We start from the raw sequence: 17,759 nt of genomic DNA, 5'->3' as shown, positions 1-17,759 counted from the left end.
TCTTTAATGCAAATACCTGATCCATACATTCTGTTCCATTTCTGGAACAACACTGTTCCTCCTCATTCTAATGATCTATACACGCTTATACTCTCTCATTCACTACCTTCCCATACAACTTACTAGGTATACTCAATAAACTTATACCCTTGTTGTTTGAACACTCACCTTTATCCCCCTTGCATTTAAACAGTGGCATTATTCATACATTTTGCCAATCCTCAGGCACAGCACTATGATCCATAAATTCACTGAAAATCCTAACTAGCCAATCAACAAATCAGTCACCCCCTTCTTAATAATAATGAAAATATTAATAATAATAATTATAATTATAATAATAATGTCGTCATCCCTACGGATAGGAGAGAAAGAATATTGCCAATGGATCTCATGTGTGCTGTAATAGGTAACTAAGATGGATGCAAGTAAGGGGCTTGAAGTCCCACCCTTCTGTTTTACTTTCCAAAGGAGGAACAGAGGAAGCCAAATGATGATCTTTTTCCTCTATGGCCCAATCATCTGTTCTGGATGATACCTTGCTCATGCAGGTACTGGCAAACAAGTATGAAAGAATGAGAAAGTAATAGCAATATATGTGTACAAAAACCCAAAGGTTCTTGTATGACTCCAAAGGCCTGGTCACTGTCCTGTGGCTGTATCTGCTTTGTTTTTGTGCACTTATTTTTGTTTGACAATAATTCTAATGTTACCAAAAATGGAAATATACTGTATTCCTGATACTCATATTAATCAGATCAAATAAAAGTTTTGTATTTATCAGTTTTATGTAACAGAAATATTTAAGAAACAACTTTTTCTTACCATATAGTCTTTGATGAGGTTGGTGATAGATGCAGATAGTGCCTGATTTACCAAGCCATGGTGGTAGCAACTCTTGTTCTCAATAAACCTTATCAACTGAGAATAGTACCCACACAAAGGCAGGATGCGACTCACTAATGTACTTAGAGATGGCTCTGAAAGGAAAACACATTCATAATATCAGGACCAATTGTGATAACAAGCAATTTGATATATCTATATCTATTTTTTTAATACATATTCACCATTTCCCGCATTAGCAAGGCAGTGTTAACAACAGAGGACTGAGCCTTTGAGGGAATATCCTCACTTGGCCCGATTCTCTGTTCCTTCTTTTGTAAAATCATAAACGAGAGGGTAAGATTTCCAGCCCCTCACTCCCTTCCCTTTTATGCAACATCTATGACAAACAGGGAATACATGGAAAGTATTCTTTCTCCCCTATCCCCATATATTTCTATTCTTTTCATACATATTTGCCATTTCCGGCATTAGAGAGGTAGTGTTAAGAACAAAGGACTGAGACTGAGGGAATATCCTCACTTGGCTCCTTCTCTGTTCCTTCTTTTGGAAAATCAAAAATGAGAGGGGAGGATTTCCAGGCCCCTGCTCCATCCCCTTTTAGTCACCTTCTGTGACACAGACGGAATATGTGGGAAGTAGCACCATGAAACATACGAAGAACAACCCATCCACTCATATACACACATATATACATACACAGACATTCTATATATTTATCATACAGAGACATCTATGACACACAGGGAATACATGGAAAGTATTCTTTCTCCCCTATCCCCATATATTTCTATTCTTTTCATACATATTTGCCATTTCCGGCATTAGAGAGGTAGTGTCAAGAACAAAGGACTGAGCCTGAGGGAATATCCTCACTTGGCCCCTTCTCTGTTCCTTCTTTTGTGAAATTAAAAATGAGAGGGGGATGATTTCCAGCCCCCTGCTCCATCCCCTTTTAGTCACCTTCTGTGACACGGAGGGAATACGTGGGAAGTAGCACCAAGAAACATACAAAGAACAACCCATCCACTCATATCCATACACAGATATTCTATATATTTATCATACAGAGACATATACATATATACACATGTACATATTCATACTTGCTTGCCTTCATCTATTCCTGGTGCCAGGCCTAATGCAATAAGTGTCACTTAGTGAATTTTCATAACGAGGTTCAACCCTTCCCTCTTTGCTCTCCCCACAAACACTACTGACTCCACTAAGCGATCTCTAAACTGACCCTTTAGTTGTGATGCTCAGCTATTTAAGTTAAGGTACCCATCAATGCAGCTCACAAAGAAATGCAACAAGAGCTAAGGATCCCCATATTATATATATCTTTTCTTCATGATACTATTTTACTCCAAGGATGTTTGAACATCAGCATTAGTATTTGAAATAACATTTGAAAGACATCATATGAAGGAAAAAGTCTATTACACTTGGCTGCATTGCTTACCTACTGAGGGATCAACTGAGAACTCTGGAGGATCATATGGCTTGGTAGGAGGTTGGACTGTGATATATATCCCCTCAACCCCCATCATTACACATAATATATCTTCAATCAGCTGATGCTCCTGTGATGATGATGCAACTTCTCCTATAAAATAGAAAACAAAATTCTTTAACTGCCTAATCAGGAAATTCTCAAAAATAAATTCAAAGTTTAAACTTTAAAGATAAATCACCTAAACTCTTATATACATAAACACACATACATACTGAGTGTGTCTGAGGAGAGCTAAACTATTGTCAAACAATCCTCATTATGCAGTAGCAATGGAAAGGAAAGTATCTCAACCATGCAGTACCTATATTTCATTAAAACCCACAGGTAATCATCTCACCCATATACAATTTCAGTGATTTATGCTGTCAATTCACTCTCGTCCCAGTTTTTGTACATCTTATTTGTCAGACAAAATCTACAAAACTTGTCACTCAAATTTCTCCATATATAACGCCAACAATACAAAACAAAATCAGTGATACTGTATTCCTATGTTGTATTCATGAAGCCTTTAAACTTCTGTCTATACACCACCTGTAATTAGCAATGCAACATGAATGGTGGTACACACTTTTTTTAGCTTAAGCATGGATGCTATATATAACACATAAATGGAAAAAATACAATGTAATATGGTATAAATAGTGAACATCTTTTACAGAAGCTTGAATACAAATACAAATAACATGCTTCATAAATCGTGGCTTATAGATGAATACCTATATATGATGTTAATATATGCATCAAAAAGAAATGTAAAATAGATTTATAAAAGCAATACATATCATTCCCCTCCTACATTTTGCAAGACAAAACAGTTATTCCTTTTATGTATGAAGAAGGCAATAGCTCAATGACCCATCTGAATAAGGGTGGTGTATTAAAAATTAATGCATAAAAAGTTGTCACTGAATTCAACTTACCTAGTGCCCCAATATCTTGTCTATGTTCCAGCTTGACAAAATCTAGAGAAAGATATGGTCTGTTGTTTAACCAGCTTGGAGTTGGTGGTCCCAAATGCACAGTTCTTTTTTCTCCTCTTTCTACACTCCGCAAAGCTTCACTGGGTGCATGCATGACTTGTGATTCCCTTAATAATCGGTCTCTTAGCTGTGGAAGAAAAGAAAAAAAGTCACAAAATACTTATCTATCATACTTCAACTTCTCTCCCATATCCATGAGGTAGATCAAGTCCACACATGCAACATTTTGGGATACCAGTTTTGAAGAACTGGGGTACCTTCCCTATTCTTTAAGCAAAACAGCAGGGAAAGTACAATTCCCATTTGTAGACAAGTACTGTTGTTCTAAATCACATTAACTTTAGGACTGTTAACAAATGTATCTGGCTATCAATCTAGATATGTTTTTGCATTTTGATCATGTTTTAACATCATCTCTAATACCTTAACATATAATAAAGCACTAGTAAAATGCTACAAAATTACTCAATCACTCCATACTTTTGACTTCTAGCCATCTAGCCACTGACCAAGGTGTATTACCATTACTATCCACCTGGGTATCAGGAGGGTTAGTGACATCTACTTGGTGAGCCAGCACTTTAGTGGCTGTCAAGTTGCACTCCTCTGACCAAGGTAGCTGTCTTTTCTTTCTGCCTCACTAACATGTGGACTACTGGCATTCTGTCCACAAACATACAATCTCTCCTTGTCATGTGTAACACCTGACAACACTTGACTCATGCAGCTTATTCTTTGTAACTCAAGATTTTCCTGCAGAGTACTATGCATTAACCTTGCCTTTTAGCAGAATGGTAGGAGCAGTAGAGAGCAGAAGGTAGGAACATTTAGGCAAGATTTTTAGGTAGAAGTATTAGATAGAAGCAGTTGGTAGGATTATTAGATAGAAGTAGTCATTATGAACATTGGATAGGAGCCTCTACAAACACTATGCAAGACTTGTCCTCTGCCAGTGGCCTATTAAGGATGAGGCACTAAAGGTTAGGAAGAATCACAGGAGTTCTTTAGTTATGGAGACTCTATTACCATGATCACCCAACTGAGGGAGTTTCAATTGGAACAGGCATCAAGATATAGAAAGACAGACAGACTCCTCATTACTTTGTTCACAATAAAACAATGCTATCTATGTCTACCTACCATGGTGACTAGACACTGTCTGCAAATGGCTACACTGTGAATGAGAAATCTCTTTCAGTGTGGGTGTATCATCGTCAATGGATGGATATGAGTACTGTCCTGGGAAGGACCTTCTTGTTCCAGAGTCCCATCACTTATTTGCTCTATTTGCTCCTGCATGGAGTGCAACCTTAAGTTACAGGAGTAAATATAAAGGGTCCAAGGGTTTGTACATTATAATAATCATGTAACATCTTCATAACTTACAATCAACCCATCTTTGTCTTTGATACATATATAAATGTATACATTACTCTGTTCTCATCAACACTGTTAATATCATTGTTACAATTATCATTATCACTATCATATAATTAATCATTATAATTATCAAATAACCCGAGGATCCCTTTCACTGAAGATGCTCCTGCAGCTTCATAGATGCACTACCTCCAGCAGCAGGGAAATGATAACCTTCTTTGGAGTGAGAAGTTCCTGAATGTGAATGGCCTCATTTGGTCATATCCACTATCTAACTATCGGTGCACAAGAAATAATTGTAGTTTGTGGTACTGTACCAAGTATATAAGAAAGAAAAAAAAAAAAAAAAAATGAGGTTTCCATGTTCCCCCTTCTTATCTCAAGCAGTCACATGTCAGTAAATCCCTTTTCTCATTAACTTAGCACTCCACCAGGCACATTTCCTTTTATTTTCACATGCCATTGAATCAATTCACAAAGGAATTTTTCAGAGTTCCTTCTCCTTCCCATCATTTTAGGGTTGAAAACAGTTAAGGAATTCACTAACAACAGTCTGCTAATGCTAAAGTGATTTTTGTCTATGCAAAAAACTTATAAATACAATGCTTTTACAGTTCAACTAATGAACATAAATACATTATGAACATATCAACAAGTATGGAAATGCAAGAACACAAACAATGACCTTGATCTGCAACAAGCACAATGATAAATTTGATCAACCACGCTCTTTTTATTTCCACACATCTCTCTTACCCTTACGTTACTTACTCGATCAAACCACCTCACACCACACATTGTCCTCAAACATCTCATTTCCAGCACATCCATCCTCCTGCGCACATCTCTATCCATAGCCCACGCCTCGCAACCATACAACATTGTTGGAACCACTATTCCCTCAAACATACCCATTTTTGCTTTCCGAGATAATGTTCTCGACTTCCACACATTTTTCAAGGCTCCCAAAATTTTCACCCCCTCCCCCACCCTATGATCCACTTCCGCTTCCATGGTTCCATCCGCTGACAGATCCACTCCCAGATATCTAAAACACTTCACTTCCTCCAGTTTTTCTCCATTCAAACTCACCTCCCAATTGACTTGACCCTCACCCCTACTGTACCTAATAACCTTGCTCTTATTCACATTTACTCTCAACTTTCTTCTTCCACACACTTTACCAAACTCAGTCACCAGCTTCTGCAGTTTCTCACATGAATCAGCCACCTGATGTAATAAAGTTTTTGCAAAAAAATTACTGGCAATAATATGCTACTTGTGGAATGACTTGTTAACAAGACCTTTTTCACTACTGCTGTGAAAATTATACAAAAAACTAACCTCATTTAGTTGATCTTTGGATAATTTTGTCTCAGCAACGTGTTCAATATCTGATACAATGGAGGGAACTGTGGTGAGTGTTAGTCCATCCTCTCTTAATCTTAGCTTAGAACTGCCTTCCACTGCTTTCCTTACTTCTTCATCTTGCACTAGACTACTCAAAAACACCACCAACGGATCCAAGTCTCGGACACTATAATAAATCAGGTTCAAGTATTACAATACTTAATATCATCTACTTTTTCAAGTAAGCACATGCAAGTTTTATGTGTGCACATTCAAAAAGTTAAGAAAAACTTTTTTTTGAAAAAACCTTTTATTTGTTTTTGAGAGTAAAATTCCCCACATACAGATAAATATTGTTTGTCTACATGTCAAATAACCACAAGTCAAATTTCTCCCATTTTTGAGCCCAAAACTATTATACAAAATTCAAGCCAGTGGCACAGCAGTACTGAAAACAGTATATGGTCTGAGCTCAAACATTACTTCCATCTAGTAGTAAAGTTTTTGCCTCTATACACCTGGAAAAGAGGAGATCAACTTCTTCAAGGTCTTTATCTTGACTAAAAAGGAAAGATATCTTATAATGCCTCATCCTTCTAGGAGTGTGGAGGTTTTGTACTCCTTGGCCTTCAATAACTAGGCCACAAGAGTTAACCTGATCTGAGCCTCCATCTTCCTAAAGCAGAGATTAACTGATACACGGCTGTCACACGATGAAATACCCAATTCTTCAGAGAGTATGACATATAATACTAAGCAAATTCTGCTTGCCACTGAGCAATAAACCAACATTATCACTGTCTGAAAATAACATACTACCCTAAGATAAATATACAAACGTAGCACAGAAAGTGAAATCCTTACACATCACAACACTAATATATCAAATACTTCCCAAATCATTAAAACTTTCATTCAAAATTGTGAATTATGTCTAAATTCCCTTTATGAAGAACTTTACTAAAATAGGAAAAATTACTATTTACTTGCGACTTTTGAGTTCATCATATTTATTGAGGAAGGCTTGTGGGTTGGGGGCACTTTCTGCCAATACTCTTACTGCACTGGATGCTGACACCTGGGTGTTAATGAACCGCTGGACAGATTCACTCAGGGTCTCTGTGTACCTTTCAGCAGCATCTGATCTGATTCTGAGAAGATAAATTTTGATCTTACACTCTACACACATATGCAATTTTTAGTGAATATTTCCTTAAAACTTTTACAATATAGTAATGCATCCTGCTAAATATTGCTCCATAATTCTATGTAATACATTTGATTTACTAATACAGTAAATTTAATTTGAATTTCAGTGTTTGAAGCTGGAGAAATGGATGGTGTCATACATGCCTGGGGCAAATAGCTTCAGAGTGGTGCATAACACTTGGTTGGGAGGGTGGTTGTTTAGTGCCTGTTGTGTCATTAAAGTGTGTATATGTTTTGCTATGTTGTGTTTGTTAGGGGATGGCAGATCTGTAATTATGCTTAAGTGTAAAGCATGGGTAACTCTTCTAATTCTAATCAAGGATTCATGGTTGGTAATAAAGTATTTAGGGTGGAAGGGGTCTAGTACTGTTGCCAAAATGCGAGTGCCAAGCATGTTAAGGTAAGATTGTACTTTTCTTTTGCAGTACAGGTGTTGAATATTTCTGGTTGTTAGTCAGGAGGAACATTAGGTAGGGGCCTTTGCAAACACTGTACTAGAGTTACCCCTCTGCCAGTGGCCTCTTAAGGGTGAAGCACTAAATGCTAAGAAGCATTGAGTTCACTAGTTATGGAGACTTTTCAGCCATGGCCACCCTCCTGAGGAGTTTCAGGTGGGAACATGCATCAGAGAAATATACAGATAGATAGTCAGTCAGCTTATAACTGTTCTAAGTGCTCTGTTTTGCATGGTTTAGAGCTTTATTACCTTTGATTTTGACGGTGATGATGCCAGGCAGGTGAGATGCAGTTTAAGGGTGGTACGCATGAACTATTTGCAGAGGGATACTAAGGAATTCTTGGCCAAAACTGGTACCAGTGAGACTTCAGAGCTTCTTTAACTTGTTAATGTTTAAGATGAGAGAGCAAATGATGTATGTACGTCATATGTGGTGCCCAGTATGGTTGGACATTTGTTGAATGGGAGTGGCTGAATATTCAGGGTGATGGGATTGACACTGCTACACTCATATCCCCTAGATGAAGCATAATATCTCCAATTTTGATTTACTTTCACAATATTTCAGGATAACTCGAGAATTACACATCAAAAGCATCAAGATCACTCCTAACAACTGTATACAGAGGAATATATAACTAAAATGTATCTAAAGTACACCTATTAAACCTACTGTCATCTACTGCAAACAAAGTTCCACCAATAGCATTCTTTTACACCTTACAACAAGTCATTCAATAAATGCACAAGAACTTATCAAAAAGAAAACATAACAAGCTACTTACCCTAGAAGGGAAAACAGTTCACTGACATGGTGATGAATCCTGAATTCACTCATGATTAATGTATGATGATTCTGAAATAAAGGAAAGTAAATTCTACAACAATTCTTACGAAATTATAAATATTCATATTCACACACATAAAATTCTGGACTTATTTACTTCCTTAAAATGAGTTGTCTACTTAGTGACTCTCCCAATCTGACTCCAAACCTTGATTCATCTCCCACACTTGTGTTGGTTCTTCCCCCTTTTACTGATACTAATCTGATTTCTGCTCTTGAGAACTCACAGGGTATATGAACCTCCCACCTTTTGCTACATTATGAAATATTCACCAAGCTACAAGCATCATATAATCAACATAAGGCCACTGGCCACATTGCGATATTTGTTTCCCTGCCTACACCACTAAACTCAAACTATTTCTCCTTTCAGTGTTCTTCCTGACAGCCATGACCTTCTCCTTTTAATATGGCAGGTTTTCAACTTCCTCCCAAATTACTATACCTTCTTTATCATCTTCTCTTATCTCTTTTATCATATCACCATAACCAAATTATCACATTTCATTCCTGGCTTGTTCTCAGTGGGGAGCAGAGCATTTCATACAAAAACAAGAATAATCCTAAAGATTACAAAACAGAATACAGCACTAAAGGTTACATCTCTTACTTATACAAACACAAATCAATACACTACTATCACCTTTTCCAATATAACTTTTAAACACAAAATAATTATATTCATGCTCTGCAAGTGTTACTATATATTCCTTGCTCTAAACAACACTAGCATTGTACATATACACATGTATATGAGCGTGTGTGGACGTGTACGTAAATATATGTGTATGTGGGTGGGTTGGGCCATTTTTTCGTGTTTCCTTGCGCTACCCTGCTAACGCGAGAGAAAGCGACTAAGTATAATAAATATATAAATAAAGTAGACGAGTCGAATTATACCAGTCAAACATAAGATTGAGCATAAAACAGATGATGACAAATGTCAACGTTAACAGAAAGACTGAGCATCCACGCAATCTCCAACAGGATACCAATCTTATGTTAGTATTTCTACTAAACATTTTGGCAATGAAAAGGAAGGTGAAGCTTTCATAGATCCTTCTGTTTTACCAGTTACAAAAATAGAAGTGACTGCATTACTTAGATGACAACCTGACTTCACATCACAGAATAGTATAGAAGGATCATCCTGACAATTCGGACTTTGGCTTACCTTTTTTTTCACGAAATATAACGAAAAACAACAGACGCGACGATTATCGGCAGCAGACAACTTTACCCGCCATCTTCATCAAAACAAAGTCGCTTGTGCCACATCTCTGGCCAATGCTGCGGTGCCACTTCTTCCGGCAGGAAAAGAGAGTCGGTTATAAACTATCAATATACATATGTCTAATGTCTTTAATTCCTGTCCCATTTACAGGCACTGGATCAATAATTTCTTTGCACATCTTTAACTTATTCCAGTATGTTAAGGGGAACAAAGGGTACCATTTACAAACGCTCGTTCATTCATCCACTATCTAGCACACACACACACACACACACACACATATATATATATATATATATATATATATATATATATATATATATATATATATATATATATATATATATGCTGGTGATAAGATAGAAAATACTAACCACGTCCACGTATTCCCTGCATGTCGTAGGTGACTAAAAGGGGTAGAAGCAGGTCGGTCTCCCCTCCAATCATAGTTTTCCAAAAGAGCAAGGAAGGGGACCAGGTGAAGATTTTTTCTTCTAATGCTCAGTTGTCTAGTTGGGTCGTTAGTATCTTTATTAAGGGGTTTTACTAAAACCATGGCTATGGGCCTCCATGGTAATCTCACTTGAACTATCAAGTAATAACTAGACCTGACCCCTCATAGGGGAAGATGTTGTTGACCATCTTTACAGCTTCCCACACACTCCTACCATCAAGTCTTCGAACTGATGCCTTGCTTTACCTTTCCCTAACCCAATCCAATGAATGGTCTCAACTTGTAAGTGATCAACCGCTCACAGTCTCCTCCTCTGTGCCTCCGAGGCTTCGTCGCTGTCGAAAATATTCGAAGTTTGACAAAATGAGCAGTGTGTAGCGTAATGCACTGTACCTTATTTGTATGTGTGGTTAATTAAGTTCACTGATGACAGCTCGTGAAGCCAGGATCTGAGAACCTCACGACAACTGGTGTGGTTGGCGAGGCCCACAACTGACCTCACCACGGTACTTGGCGTGTGTGGACAGCACCAGCACCACTCACGGTGGCTGGAACTTTTACAAGTTTGCTGTTCTGAGTAATATTCATTTGTAGATGTTCTTAAACGGTTACTGCCGCTCTTTATTACGAGTTTCTTCATTATTGTCCAATAAAGCATTCGTGTTCATGATCAGGTCTCCACCCCCTACAGCTCACATTCCATTTTTTATTCGTTTTCAGAATTTAATGTTAAAGCTACTTGTTTTCACTTGCTAACCTTCATGTATATCTGTTTCTTCTTTTGATTATACATTTTACATACGACTACTGTACAGGATTATCTAAATGTACTTCGCAATTTACAGGAGACGAACGCAATTAGTTGATTAATTCTACTACTTTCTACAGAACCCTATGAGAATTTTCTTCAAAAACAATTTGCCAAGGAAGGTAGACTAGCCTCCTTGCATTATATACAAAATAATCCAATCCTAATTAAGTTCTATTGATACGAAAGGTCTCGATGGTTGTTTGATTATTTGGATCCTAAACGTGTTGAAAACGTGTTGACAGTTATATCCAATATGATCCTCAACATCAAGATATAACCAGTGTTCAGTTCAGAATAATTTTGAGACCATACGCAGCCTCACCTTAAATATGGAGCTTGTTTTGATGCTCCAGGAGACATACGTATCGTGTATTTGTAGCATCTACTACCCTCGTCGCGATGACACAGATAACGCTAGATACGGAGATAAATTCTGATATGATAATGATGGACAGAATGGGTTGCTAGGTGAAAAGCCACCATAAGATGTGGTTTGACTGGAGAGACGGGTAATATGCAAGGAGTCAGTTGAAGGAGAGGACTGGCTGTGGGTAGGTTAACTGGTACAACCACCCATCTAGGTAGGTTGATTGTAATGACCTGACTTCTAACCAAGTAGGATTTTCAGGGGAAGTGTAAATCCAGTTTACAAAGTTTTTACTCCTTTCTTAGTGAACATTGTAAATGTGTAGCCTGAGGACATTACTGGAGGAAATAAAGTAGAAAAAACATATGTTGACTTATGGTACACAGGAATCAGACATGTGAAGCACGATTTGCATTTTTTCTACGATATTAGGTAATTGATAGGAAGGTTATGATACTAAAGAAAATGTAATATAAGGTAAAATTAAGGAAACTTGGAAACAAGCACTTGAGTCTCCCTTGAACAAACAGAAATTACGAAAACGTCATCAAACTTCTCTTTGTGGGTGAGATTTACCTTAAATGATTTTGTTGTACTGGAAATATGACTGATAATTATGTCTTCTAACCCTCTGACAGTAAAAATGACTTTATTCTCCAGACAGCCTCTGTTTGAGATTGAGAACTTTATGTATATATATTGGAAAGGATCACAATTTTGCGCGTGATCAAGATATTCCTGTGAGTCCACGGGGGAAAATGAAACACGTTAAGTTCCCAAGTGCACTTTCGTGTAACAATCACATCATCAGGGGAGACACAAGAAAGAAATATAACAGTCAGTTGATATACATCGAAGAGACGAAGCTAGGTCTTGGACAATAGCATGTTTACCAAATGGCGTCCTAGCTTCGTCTCTTCGATGTATATCAACTGACTTATATTTCTCTCTTTTGTCTCCCCTGATGATGTGATTATTACACGAAAGTGCACTTGGGAACATATCGTGTTTCATTTTCCCCCGTGTACTCATTAGAATATATATATATATATATATATATATATATATATATATATATATATATATATATATTTTTATACTTTGTCGCTGTCTCCCGCGTTTGCGAGGTATATATATATATATATATATATATATATATATATATATATATATATATATATATATATATATATATATATATATATATCACATCCGATCACATCTATTCTCTAGCTGTCATGTGTAATGTACTCTAATCCCAATTACCTATACACTGCCAGGCCTTTAATTGGTTTACCCCGGACGCTTCACATTCCCTGGCTCATTCCACTAATAGCACGTCAACCATTGCATACCGTATCTTTTCCGTTCACTCTATCCCGTGCATGCCTTTCACTTCTGCAAATATTTAATACCCCATCCTAAAATATACATCAGAATAATCGAGGCCAGGTTTTCGTAGGCTTTGTCAAATTATCCTCTTATTTTCCCCGATTATCATAATCCCATCATGTTTTATTCTAATTACGCAATATCTTTATTTTCATTTGAAGATTAGTATTCTAAATAATCTCTGCTTATTGTTGGGTGTCTTGATATGCATTTCCCTTATTTTCAGAAATTGATTATGAGGTGCCCATAAACCAAATTTTTACTGTGATATATAAACGACTGTATTGGGGATAGGAGTTTGAAGAATGGAAAATTGTGACTAAAATGTGGGATCCATCCAATCCATCATTAGTCATATATAAGAAAAGCTGTTTCTCCAGCCATTGAGGAAAATATGAGGTTAAATATAACATTTCCAGACGTTCCTGGGAAAGTTGATCCAAGGACATTCTGCTTAATTCAACTCAGCAGTATTTAGAGGAGATAAATGAGCAAGAAATGAATAACACATAGGGAACAGTTCCTGAAAAGTTGTAACCATAGCACAACCAGTGTCCTTAACATGAAGGCAAAAAGAAACTTGTCAGTGGGGATGTAACGAAGTACTTTATTTGCAGAAGAGTTGTGAATGAGAGTTATAAATCAAATTTTGAGGGAATGAATGTGGACAGCATATACTAATTTAAAAAGTAATGTGATTGTAGAGGTCAAGAGATGGGGAGGGGGAAGGGTGGGGTTCATGATTTTAGAGCTCCCTTTCTGTACAGATCAAATAGGATATCTATCCTTCATTTTTTTAAAGCAAACCACTATTCTTTAGATATCTAGTGAGTAGCATTAATTCACTGAGTATCTGGGGTAATTTTAACTTAATTAAAGGCTAATAGAAGTACTAATCAGTTGATAAAACCATTCATATCTTTATCTCTTTTAGTAGGTGTAGAAGAATGCCATGTTTAGAATTAGATATGGTTACAGAAGGAGCGATTAAGGAACTGGATCTCACATTGGATTAAATCTTATTTTGGAATGGATTCCATAATTTTTTGCCACTGTTTTTATGATTGTAATACTTTTTTCTTCATAGGAAAAGTTGATAAATCTGCTAATGAAGTTGAAGAAAAGTAAATAATTACCATGCTGTTGATTATTATGTTTTAATGTCAGTAGGTTATGTAGAACAAAGACAACTTGTTTTCATGTCTAGTTTTAGTAAAGAGAATAAGCTATGTTTTACCATGTTGCTTAAGGTTTCAGAATGTATTGCATGACCATTCTTTTCACATTAGAAAGTCAAGAAAAGAACTTGTAAGTGGGCTGGTTGGATAAGGTTTGGAAATAATTTAGTTATGATTTGTACATTTAGAACCATGAAGTCCATTTTCTTTTACTTAGGGTGATGCAAAAAATTGGCAGTAAATGAATGCCCCTACATATGGACTTTAATAACAAAGTAACGGGGACTTTGAAAAGAATGCTTAATCATCAAAATCAAAGATAGGATCATGTTAAATGCAATTATTTGCACTGGAGAATAGATACATTTAAACAACGGAGCTGAATTGAGTTTAGGGAAAAAGGAAAAGTGTGGAGACAAATTTGGAATATGTCCGGATACAAGAGCATTCAAATGATCATTAAACAACCTTACACTTCAGAATAACTGTCATGCACAAATTCAGACCAGTTCAGGCCAGCTTAGTTCATTTCAGGCACCCATAGCTTGATATTGTTAACCATGTCTTCACATAGGAATATTAGGCTCTCTCTCTCTCCCATAACCGTCTTACAAAAACAGAACCCTTTTAAAGATAAGTTCTTACTCTGCTAAAATATGGGATAAGAAATACACCTTTTCATGAAAGATAACCTGCCTGAATAAAGCAATTTATTCTCTTTGATGTACCTTGGAGGAAGATTCAAAATGGGATGATACAGTGTATAAGTATTACATAGTGTATTTTTGGATTTCACATGTTCACATTACACATCTTCTTGCAAATCATGTTTTTGGAAGCTGTTTGAGCATATGTCTTTCATGTGTGTTTGTTTGAACTGATTGGTATGTGGCATTATTTTTTGTAAGTAGTTCTATTATCTGGTTTCTGGGTGAATAGGTGTACTTTATAGCTAACCAGAGTTGCTGTTAATAATAATGGTAAAGGCAGTATGGTAAACTTTGCATGCTGACAAAATGGATCCTATGAAAGCTTATATTTGCAAATGGAATATGGTACTCTACAGGGAAACCTTGTTTAAAAATTTTACAAGTGTTGTTTATTTCGTTTTTTGATTTTTTGTCCATTTTTTGTTTAAGCTTATTATTTTCAGGACATAGTATAGCAGAACAGCCAACTACAAAGCCATGAAATATTGTAGTACAAGAGGGCTGGAGACAGATCTGTCCTTCAAAGATGTCTTGTTTTCAGGTGAGTTTTTCATTTTCCTCATTAAGTACATTCATCAGTTAAGACTCACTAGCTTAAGGTTCATTGATACTTTTATCCTTGCAATAAAGCATCATTTCTTTGGCACCATCATCTGAAATACCCCCAGCACTACACAGTTCACCTACAGCATTTTTCCATGTCTTAGTAGTCTCCATTTCATGCATACTGCCATACATCAAATCTTCTGTTTCAGCTTATCATGTGCCAACCATTCTTCAGAGTGACCACATATAGCAAAATTCCTTAATCTGTTTGTTCTTTGTGTTCCAACTGTGTTGTGCAGGGTATCTTTCCTCTTTGCTTTTGTCTTATGATCTCTCTAGATCTGGTGGAAGTGAAATTTGACTGACTGCTTTATCAATAGAGATTCACAGATATATTGACTACAAAATATTTTATTTGTTTGCAATACACACACATCCAACTCAGGTTAGGGTAAACAGTGTGACCTTGGTCTTCCCTTCTAATGAAACATTCAGTCTACTGGTGAAGGTGCCAAAATGAACGGGTTAAGTTATGAGAAGAAAGTAATCCTCAGATTACTCACAGTAGAGAAATAGAGGATAAACGTAAACTTAAAACTGCTAATATTTTTTACATATTGTGGTTATTAATGCTCAGTCCGTAATGTAAATAGCCTCCAGTTAAATAGGAAACATGTCAGGGCTCAGTAATGTGACCAGTTTTTTGTAATCCATGTGATTTTGTCATCCTGATCTCTTCAGGTATGGAAACGTAGAAAAGGCCAGTGAAATGAGAAGAAAATAACACTGAAGGTAAGGGAAGTGAGTCACAAGGAGAAGAGGAACCGCTTATCCTACATATCCTGGAAGGTAGAAGATGCCAGTGATATGAACATTGTTCAAAAGAGTACAGTAACAAATTTAACAAAGTCGAGTTAAGAAGGATGTACAAAAACTTATCTGTACAGCTGTGGCAAAATAGTAGATGAGTGCAATAAGTTAATTGAAGGGAAAACGAATGCAAGTGGCATAAAGTTTTTTCTTTGTGCCAAATCATTCTCCCTAACCCTCTCACTTTGCACACAATCCCGACCAAAACACCCCGTATCTGCCACTCTATCATTTAACACATTCAACAAACCTTCAAAATACTCACTCTATCTCCTTCTAACTTCACCACTACTTGTTATCACCTCCCCATTAGCCCCCTTCACCGATGTTCCCATTTGTTCTCATCTTACGCACTTTATTTACCTCCTTCCAAAACATCTTTTTATTCTCCCGAAAATTCAATGATTCTCACCCCAACTCTCATTTGCCCTCTTTTTCACCTCTTGCACCTTTTTCTTGACCTCCTGCCTTTTTTTTTTTTACATCTCCCAGTCATTTGCACTATTTCCCTGCAAAACTCATTCAAATGCCTCTCTCTTCTCTTTCACGAATAATCTTCTTCATTCCACCACTCACTACCCTTTCTAATCTGCCCACCTCCCATGCTACTCATGCCACAAGCATCTTTTGTGCAAGCCATCACTGCTTCCCTAAATACATCCCATTCCTCCCCCACTCCCCTTACGTCCTTTGCTCTCACCTTTTTCCATTCTGCACTCAGTCTCTCCTGGTACTTCCTCACACAAGTCTCCTTCCCAAGCTCACTTACTCTCACCACTCTATAAAAAAAAATATAATATATATATATATATATATATATTTTTTTTTTGCTTTGTCGCTGTCTCCCGCGTTTGCGAGGTAGCGCAAGGAAACAGACGAAAGAAATGGCCCAACCCACCCCCATACACATGGATATACATATGTCCACACATGCAAATATACATACCTACACAGCTTTCCATGGTTTACCCCAGACGCTTCACATGCCCTGATTCAATCCACTGACAGCACGTCAACCCCGGTATACCACATCGATCCAATTCACTCTATTCCTTGCCCTCCTTTCACCCTCCTGCATGTTCAGGCCCCGATCACACAAAATCTTTTTCACTCCATCTTTCCACCTCCAATTTGGTCTCCCACTTCTCCTCGTTCCCTCCACCTCCGACACATATATCCTCTTGGTCAATCTTTCCTCACTCATTCTCTCCATGTGCCCAAACCATTTCAAAACACCCTCTTCTGCTCTCTCAACCACGCTCTTTTTATTTCCACACATCTCTCTTACCCTTACGTTACTTACTCGATCAAACCACCTCACACCACACATTGTCCTCAAACATCTCATTTCCAGCACATCCATCCTCCTGCGCACAACTCTATCCATAGTCCACGCCTCGCAACCATACAACATTGTTGGAACCACTATTCCTTCAAACATACCCATTTTTGCTTTCCGAGATAATGTTCTCGACTTCCACACATTCTTCAAGGCTCCCAGAATTTTCGCCCCCTCCCCCACCCTATGATCCACTTCCGCTTCCATGGTTCCATCCGCTGCCAGATCCACTCCCAGATATCTAAAACACTTTACTTCCTCCAGTTT

At 37.2% G+C, this 17,759-nt stretch overlaps 1 protein-coding gene and 1 pseudogene across 1 annotated transcript in view; one reads left to right on the top strand and one right to left on the bottom strand.

Moving 5' to 3' along the window:
- The window catches only part of LOC139747465 (gamma-tubulin complex component 2-like), a 28,808-nt gene extending 18,939 nt beyond the window's left edge, over positions 1-9,869 (bottom strand). The window contains 8 exon segments of the mRNA XM_071659828.1: positions 826-980; positions 2,312-2,455; positions 3,289-3,475; positions 6,073-6,265; positions 7,065-7,229; positions 8,530-8,600; positions 9,766-9,842; positions 9,845-9,869. Of these exon segments, the coding sequence (XP_071515929.1) occupies positions 826-980; positions 2,312-2,455; positions 3,289-3,475; positions 6,073-6,265; positions 7,065-7,229; positions 8,530-8,600; positions 9,766-9,842; positions 9,845-9,869 (1,017 nt within the window).
- Positions 9,870-11,520: 1,651 nt separating this feature from the next.
- LOC139747412 (polypeptide N-acetylgalactosaminyltransferase 10-like) overlaps positions 11,521-17,759 on the top strand; it is a 44,467-nt pseudogene continuing 38,228 nt past the window's right edge.

This window comes from Panulirus ornatus, chromosome 68 (genome assembly GCF_036320965.1).
Source record: "Panulirus ornatus isolate Po-2019 chromosome 68, ASM3632096v1, whole genome shotgun sequence".
Lineage (NCBI taxonomy): Eukaryota > Metazoa > Arthropoda > Malacostraca > Decapoda > Palinuridae > Panulirus > Panulirus ornatus.
Note: the sequence above shows the minus strand (reverse complement) of the source record. Positions and strands in the feature narration are given on the sequence as shown.